Genomic DNA, 8,818 nt, shown 5'->3' on the forward strand with positions numbered 1-8,818 from the left:
ATGATGAAGTGAGCCAGGGACATAGCCAGTTCAGGACATCCTGTGCTCAGGTTCCCAGAACTCAGCACAATGCTGTCCTTGACAGAGTCGGCACCTGGTGGAGGAGGAACCCAGGACAGCAGCATTCAGGACACTGGACATTTCCTCAATGCCGCAGTCTGGCTGAGCACAATTCAGGAGCCACTTGTCAAAAGAAACGAACTTTATTTTTATAACCACACATGCCAAACCACACAGCTCCTCAGGAAAACCTTCAGAGACCAACTGCCACCACCGGCTTCCCACAAGCCTCTCTCCACCTCCCCCACTCCTCCTGCTCTTGAGGCTGGTTGGCTGAGTCGTGTGGGCAGAGCCAAAAAAAGTCCCCCAATGAGCAGATCCGTGGTCTGAAAGGACGGGGAAACAGCCCAATGAGCATCACCACAGAGGAGCCAATCAGTTGGCAGCTAGAAGTTTGCTGGCAGCTGGAAGTTTGCTGGGGCCGCTTCAGCTGTGGCTCTCAACACCTCAATATGATTTTCCCAGTCCCTGACCACAGGTTCCTGTCCTCATGTTTGTGTGTTTGGAATCGTTCCTACCTTTCTGATTCCTGGGGGTGTCTGAGGGGTGGGCATGCAGCCTTCCTGCAGCATCTGGCAGAACATGGTGGTGAGGCTAATGGCCCTTGCACAGGCACCAGCAGACACTTTTGATACAAGGTCTCCTTGCTCACAAGGGATCCCGTCAGTGTTTCCAAACATTCATTGGTAAGTTTTCAGGGGCCTTCTGTGTCCATCATCAGACTTTCCAGATCACTGGCAAATATGTCATATGACCCCTCATGACCCTGTATTTCTGTGCATGGGTTACAATGTCTCCCTTTATATCTCCCCTTTTCTCTGATTTTATTTATTTGCATTTTCTGTCCTGTTTTCTTGATTAGTCTCACCAAAGATCTATCCATTTTATTTATCTTTAAAATTGAAAGCTCTTTTCATTGATATTCTGTAGATTTTATTCTCTGTTTCATTTATGTCCACTTTAGCTTTGCTTTTCCTTCCATCCTGGGACCTGTAGCTTGGTTCCTTCTTACCTTCTAGCTGGGTGAGATGGGGCAGCTGTCTGTCCTGAGTCTCTGTGTCCTGAGTGGAGGCCCCGAACACTCTGAACTTCCCCTGATGCTCTTTGCTCTTTCCTGCAGGTGTTTCTAGGCTGAGCTTCCACTTTGGTCTGCTCCAAGCACCTTCACAGTTCTCGCTCTTTCCTCATTATGGCTTGGGTGTTCCAGTTATGTGCACATCCCTACAGAGGTGCACACTCCCCTACAGATGTGCACACCCCATACAGAGGAGAACACTCCCCTACAGAGGTGCACACTCCCCTACAGAGGTGCACACTCCCCTACTGAGGTGCATCATGTAGACCCCCCTTGGTTTTGTATACAATTCACAGTTTCCAACCCAAATGTCCAAGACCTATCTCAGAAACGCTGAAGGAAAGCCCTAAGCCTGCTCAAAATGTAGAGAAATATATGAATTAGAGAGCACTTTGGTGTATGTGAGCTGTCTGTCCCTCACAATGAGGTTCTGTGACACACACACCCCACACCCAGGTTCCCTAAAACCAGACATGTCCACTCCTCATGCAGCTGTGTGGCCTGTGGATAGGGGTGGCCTGAGCAAGATCTCAGAGAAAATGAGGCTCCCTTGGCAACAACTCAGGAGGGAGGGTGGTCAGCCCTGCACTGATTGTGGGAGCTTCAGGTCGGCTCTACCACTGGCCTCAAGTCAATGACAACACCCAGTGCCCAGGACCACTCTGACTCCATCTTGATGTGAGGTGACCCTGAGCCTGAGAAGCCCCAGGACACCTGGTTGCTTGGAGGAAGCAGCTTGGAGCCTGCCTGGGTTTCCAGCCACTGTGGCTGCATTGCAGGGTCACAGACAGGGACACCTGGGCTCTGTCTCTGCTGCTGTCAGTGCCCAGCCTGCCCTGAGAGTCCATCCCCAGTCTGGATGAGGATGAGCAGTGGCAATTTTTATATCCCAGATTGTCCTAAGCTACTCCTGGTTCATTCCAGAAAGTTAATTCTTTTTTGCTTTTCCAAAAGATGTTCATTAGCAGTTAAAACACTGATTTTTGTATACAAAACTTATAAGTCCCTCATTTAGTCTTTTATATTTTATATCAATGCAAGACATTTCTGCACCAATCAACAATACTTCTATATTTTAAATATTTTATTTGAGCAGTGTAATTATATATAATTATGTGGTTTACGTTGGTATATCCAAAATTCAAAATGCATACACAACATTTGGTAGAAGAGTCATTTTTTTCCTGCCTGTGTTTTCTCTATGAAATTTCTCTACCTGTCATAATCTTCTCAAATTATTAACTATTTTTATTTATACCAAATACATATATAATAACTTTTCTTTACCTTATGTTTCTAATATCTTTATATGTCTGATTAATAATCATATTTTGTACAATACTTTTTTCATTAGTGAACACAAATGATATTGGTTTTGATAAACAGAATTTTCCCAACTATTCATTTCCCAGTGGATTAGTTTCTGTCTCCTGTGTCTCACTGAATCCTCAGGAATTGCTCTGGGAGCCTCATTCAGCTCCTTCCTGGCCCAGGTGGATACTGGGATCACTTTCCCTAAACAAGACACCCCTCATTGCACACAGTCTGTATTTGACTGATTAAACCTGCTTTATTTTGGAAAGTAGGCACCGAGGATTGAATTCAGGGGGACATTGACCACTAGGCCACATCCCCCACTGTTCTGTATTTTATTTAGAGATGGGGACTTACTGAGGTTTTAGTGCCTCACTGTTGCTGAGGCAGGCTTTTAATTTGAGATCCTCCTGCCTCAGCCTCCTGAGCCCCTGGGAGAACAGGTGTGCACCACTGTACCCAGCTTATGCCTGGTTTTATAAGTATAAAATTAGGAATTAGATCCATAAATTAGATTTAGAGATTTGACAGTTTAATACATTTTGAAGGATGTGGGTGAGAAATGAGGTGCTCTATGCTGTTGTCTTTCTCATGTGAAGGTGTTTCATCATCAACATCAATAAGAATGTCAGCATCTCTCTCCATCAGACAGACAGATGGCCATTCCAGCTCTATCTTCACACTTACACTGAAACCCAGCTCTAGTGAGGCAGAGGACAGCACCCTGACACAGGGGTGCCAGGCGCCATGATGGGTCCCAGGCTGTGCACACCCAGCTGTCCATCACCTGTCCCTCCTGGGTGTGGGGAGCCCACCAGCTGCTCTGCCCCAGTCACTATGAAGCACAGCCTGGCTGTTGGCCACAGGTGCCCTGTGAGCTGCAGAGCCCCAGGACAAGGCCCTCTCTGCATGTGACCCTCACCACCCACCCTCACCCTCACTCTCCCTGCACCTTCCCATCTCCAGGGGCCACTGTCCTCTCTCTTTCCAGGACCTGCTGCAGTAGCTTCCCCACATGAGGGATGGTGTGGTGATGGCCTCCCTCTGCCTGACTCATTTCACCTAAGTCCATGTGCTCCAGGGCCATGCCCAGGGCCAGCAGGACAGGATGCCATTCTTTTTGGAAAATTACCTTCTTCCTCTGTGGACAGCATATTATCTACATCTCCATTAGGGGACACACGGTGATCATGAAAAGTGCTTCACCACTCATGGGACTGGAGTTATGGTCAGGCCTCTTGGACACATGTCCCACCTGATGTGCACACTGCACAGAGGTCCTGTCTTAAAGCCATAGACTGTCTCACCCAATGTCTCGGCTGACCTCAGGTGGGGTCTCATGTCAGGTGCTGGGCCTTCGTGGTCATGCTCCCAGGGTCCACTACCCATGGCATAAGGACACTCTGTAGGGGCCACATTCTGACCATGTGCTGCCTGAGCCAAGGCCTACCCAGGGAATCCTCTGTAATGCATCCTCTAGAGGAAGAGCCACCCCCACACTCTGGCACCCTGTGTGCCTGCAGAGTTAACACCATGGGTGCTGCCAGTTCAGCTCTTGGGTGACTCTTCCAGCTCCTGGATCAGAGCTGACACAGAAACACCCTTTGCCCAGTCCCAGAGCTGTGTCCACCTCTTTAGATGCTGACTATGACCACCTCAGGCGCCAGCACCAGTGTGGCTGAGTCCAGTCTGTGCTGCTCTGAGCAGTTCCTGAGGCTGAGGGTTCACAAGGAGAGAGCTGTGCTGCAGCAGGTTCTGGAGACCAGGGTGCAAACACCCAGGTGCTGCTCCTGACCAGGGCCGTGAGGCTGCAGCACCACAAGGCAGGAGGCAGGATGCAGGTGGCAAAAAGAGGAGATGGGGCTGGACCCCTGAGTGGTGCTGGGGTCATCCTGAGGGCTCAGCCTGCCATGAATGGCCTCTACCTGCCCTTGGAGAATCCAAGTGGAGAGGCCCAGGGTGTCAGTTGTTCTGTCCATTCCAGGGTCATGTGGGCATGGAAAGAGTGACAGGGCAGCAGCATTCAGGGCATATGGCTGTGCTTCAGGAGGACCCCAGACACTTGTTCCAGACAGAGGCCCTTCTTCCCCCAGGTCTGACTGCACACAAGGAGGAAGGGAGGCCTACATCACAGATGACAGTTTAGATAGAGAGAGAGATGATAGAAACACTCATAAATACTGAAATAGAATAAACCAATCCTGACCCTCAACACAACAACAAATCCATGAAGACATTGGCTGCTCCTTCTCCCAGGCCCCTCACAAGATGGGGCTACTCCTGGCCCTGTGGACTCAGCCCATGACAACTGGAGTGAGGACAGAGCCTGTGTTTCTCCCTGCCCACACTAGGGTCCATTGCCCACCACAGATGGCAGCAGCATGTGGACCTGAGGGCTCTGTGCCAACTGGGTGCTCCTGAGCTGAAGGAGGCCCTCACAGGGAGGCACAGCCTTCCCCCTGCAGGGAGCTTCTGAGGCCCTCAGCTGGACCCCTCCCTAGAGAGCAGGTGGCAGCAGAGGGGAGAAGATACACAGGACATTTCCAATGCAGGACGGTTCTGAGGACCTCACCAGGTGTGTGCACCTGGGAGCTGGAGGAGGGTCAGGGTAGCAGTTGTGTCCACGGTGAGAGCAAAAGACCAGATAACCAGTCACTCTTGCTACACATGAGCGGTTGGACAGTGAACCAGCACTCAGGCTTCTGTGTGATTTTACATCTGCACCAGGGAGTTAGCACAGACACCTCCACCATATGATCTATTTATTATTATTAATAAATTAAAATAAGAGAAAATAAAATCAAAATAAAAGAAATTCTCCCCTCCTGAATGCTCCTCTGTCCACCATACTGCCCATGACACTCTCATCTGCTCTCAGAGCTGCTCTACCTGGGCCTCCACCCAGAGCTGCTATATAGCAGGAGGACATGCAAATAGGGCCTCCCTCTGCTCATGAAAACCAGCCCACCTGACCCTGCAGCTCTGCACAGGAGCCCAGCCCTGGACTCCCAGCTCAGCCCACTCAGTGACCAGGACTGAACACAGCTGCTCACCATGGAGAGTGTGCTCAGCTGGGTTTTCCTGGTGGCTGTTTTCAAAGGTAATGAATGGAGAACCAGAGATCCTGAGTGTGTGAGTGGACAGGAGTGAGAGGAAGAGTGGGTGAGTGACAGTGTCCTGACCAGGCTGCCTCTGTGTTTGCAGGTGTCCAGTGTGAGGTGCAGCTGGTGGAGTCTGGGGGAGGCCTGGTGCAGCCTGGGGGTTCCCTGCGACTCTCCTGTGCAGCCTCTGGATTCACCTTCAGTAATTACTACATGAGCTGGGTGCGCCAGGCTCCAGGGAAGGGGCTGGAGTGGATCTCATACATTAGTGATGGTAGCAGTGACATAAACTATGCCAACTCTGTGAAGGGCCGATTCACCATCTCCAGAGACAACTCCAAGAACACCCTGTACCTGCAAATGAGCAGTCTGAGAGTCGAGGACACAGCCACCTATTACTGTGCCAGAGACACAGTGAGGGGACCTCAGTGTGAGCCCAGACACAAACCTCCTGCAGGGTGCCCAGGGCCAGCAGGGGGCGCTCAGCACACAGGGAGCTCAGGTCAGCCAGGAGCAGGTGCAGAGGGAGGAGGGAGCAGCTCAGCTCAGGCCCTGAGGTCCCTGCACACCCAGCACCTCCTGACTCCACCTTGCCTGCAGATTCTCGAGGTCCCTCCTCTGCCAGACCCTCTGTGAGGTGATTCTTCTCTAGGTCTTGCTTGTCTGGAATTTTCTCAGCACAGACCAGGAAATTTTGCAGATGGAGATGAATTTTCAGTGACATTTCCTGAACAGCACCTTTAAAGTGAACTGTATGGATCTTTCATTTCCGCATTGGGGATTGAATCCAGGGTGCTCCACCTTGAGGTCCATTCTAGGTTTTATGTATCGTATTTGGAGACAGGTTCTCCCAAAGATGCCCAGGCTGACCTTGAAGTTATGATTCTCCTCCCACAGCACAAAATGTCCCTGGGGCAACAGGTGAGCTCCCCCACACCTGCTGAACTTTACACACTCCTGATGCCATGTCTTACTCCCTTTCTCTTCAGGTGATTCCTAGTCCCCTTCCCATGACTCCTTCCCTTTCCCCCTCCACCCAGTGACCTTCCTGTGATGCATCAGGTACAGAATACAGTTCTCACTGGAGCCCACCTACTGCCAGAACTTTCCACCCCTGGGGACCATTTGCAATGTCTGGAGGGAGTTGTTTTCACATGTGAAGTAGGGATTTTCCCTGCTTCTCATTTTTATTGACCAATGAGGCTGCCACACCTCCAACCATCACAGGACAGCACCCACAGCGAGGAATTATCTGACATGATATCTATGGACTAAACAGAAAAGGGGTGACAGAAAACCATAAACTTTATTGAAATGAGCAGAAATGTGTGTATTCAGAGTGAACCTTGGTGTGTGTGAGCTCTCTGTCCCTCATGATGAGGCTCTGTGACACCACACCCAGGGCTCCATATGGTGGACACACCCACTCCTCATGCAGCTGTGCATGGCCTGTGGACAGGGGTGACCTAAGCAAGGTCTTCAAGAGAAAGGGGCACCCTGGGCAAGGAACCAGTGGGAAGGATGGTCAGCTATTCAGCTCAGCTCTGCCACTGGCTTCAGGCCCCAGAAGAAATGCTGTGCCCAGAACCACACTGACCCCGTCTTCTGTGAGCTGACCCTGAGCCTGAGAAGCCCCAGGACACCTGGCTGCTGGGGAGAGGCAGCGTGGAGCCTGCCTGGGTTTCCAGCCCCTGTGGTTGCATTGCAGGTCACAGACAGGGACACCTGGGCTCTGTCCCTGCTCACATCAGTGCCCAGCCTGTCCTGAGGGTCTGCTCCAGTCTGGGTGAGGATGAGCAGTGGCAATGTTTACATCCCAGATGGTCCTAAGAACACAGCAGCTGTGGGAAGACATGAAACCACCAGTCCCCGTTGATTTCAGCACTGACACCATCAGTCAGCACACTGGTGTTTTACTTTTCATTTTAATACACTTTTAGCTGTAGATGGGCACAATGCCTTATTTTACTGGTTTGTTTCCCGGGTGCTGAGGATCAGACCAGGCCTCCCACAAGAGCTCTGCACTGGGCCTCAACCCAGCCCCACACACTCCTACTGCTCTTGTGATACATTGGTTTTTCTTGACACTCCCTGGGTCTCTTCCTGAGGACTCCCAGTGCCAATGGTCACACAGGACAGTGGGGCTCCTCTGACATGGTCACAACAGGTGGGACATGGTGGCTGCACTCTTTCCCCAGTGCTTCCTCCTTCCTCCACCCTCCCCTCCCCACCCCTCCCTCTTCTCTCCTAGTTTTCTGGTATTTATTTATTTATCTTCTCTATTTAGTGCCACTCAGCTTCTGAGTTGGTCCACACACACAGCTGGATCCCCTTGTCTGACCACCTGTCCTGGAGGGTGGGGAACTGCCTTTCTCCTTCACAGTGGCTCTGCTGCACCAGGGTGAGACTGTGGGTCAGCAAGGGCAACTGACCACCACCTGCACCTGTGTCCTGTGTAGAGATGTGGCTTGAACCCCCTCCTTCTGGGAGTCCCTGTCCCTGTGCTGTGCTTTGGGGCAGAGTGCTGGGACATCACTCCCTCCAATCCTCCTGAGACCCAGTCCCCAGCCCTGTCCATCACACTCTGTCTCCCACAGGGCAGTCTGTCCATTCAGATGGAAGTGCCTGTTGATCTTATCCATAAGTAGACCTCCAGCCAGGACCCAGTGTCTCTCCTACTCCCAGAAAGGGGCTGGGGCTGGGATCCGAGGACCCAGTGAAGAGTGCACCTAAGTGGCTGTCCAGTCTTGGACACTCAAAAGCACGTCCTCCTGTGCAGGTGAAATAATAAGAAGGGGAGAGTGGAGGGGATTCTGAAGTGAAGTGTGTTGAGCAGAGGTGCCCTGGAGGGTGTCCACGCCTGCCCATTGAGTCCCTTCAACTCCAGCTCCTCCCAGCTCTGGCACCTCTGCTGGGAAGGTCAAGTACTGCATGGGGGTTGCAGGCCCTCTCCAGCCAGGGACCCTGGGCTTTCCCTGGTAAGCACAGCCCAGCTCCCCTGAGGTCAATGTGTGCTGGGCTGAGGTCTGTTACTGACCCTGCTTCTCCAGGCCTGGTGGGAAGGTGCCCCTCCTCCTCTGAGGGAGGGCTTGTGCTCCCCGTGGTCCATGCACCCAGACCAGCTGCAGTCTGTCTCCTGAGCCAACCTTCTTTACTCTGGGAGCCAGTGCTTTCAGCTTTCTCTGAACATCATCTCACAAGATGCTACCTGCCTTTCCTGTGGCCCTGCCTCTGTTCCTGCTGCTCAACTGCTGAGCTCCTTCTCTCC

The 8,818-nt window shown here is 51.7% G+C and overlaps 1 gene segment (V, D, J or C); it reads left to right on the forward strand.

Annotated features, from left to right (window-relative positions):
• Window positions 1-5,503: 5,503 nt before the first annotated feature.
• LOC114081982 (immunoglobulin heavy variable 3-11-like) lies at window positions 5,504-6,186 on the forward strand. The segment is given in 3 exon segments: window positions 5,504-5,549; window positions 5,654-5,964; window positions 6,151-6,186. Coding segments are annotated over 3 exon segments (393 nt in total).
• Window positions 6,187-8,818: the final 2,632 nt, after the last annotated feature.

This window comes from Marmota flaviventris, chromosome 2, assembly GCF_047511675.1.
Source record: "Marmota flaviventris isolate mMarFla1 chromosome 2, mMarFla1.hap1, whole genome shotgun sequence".
Taxonomy (NCBI): domain Eukaryota; kingdom Metazoa; phylum Chordata; class Mammalia; order Rodentia; family Sciuridae; genus Marmota; species Marmota flaviventris.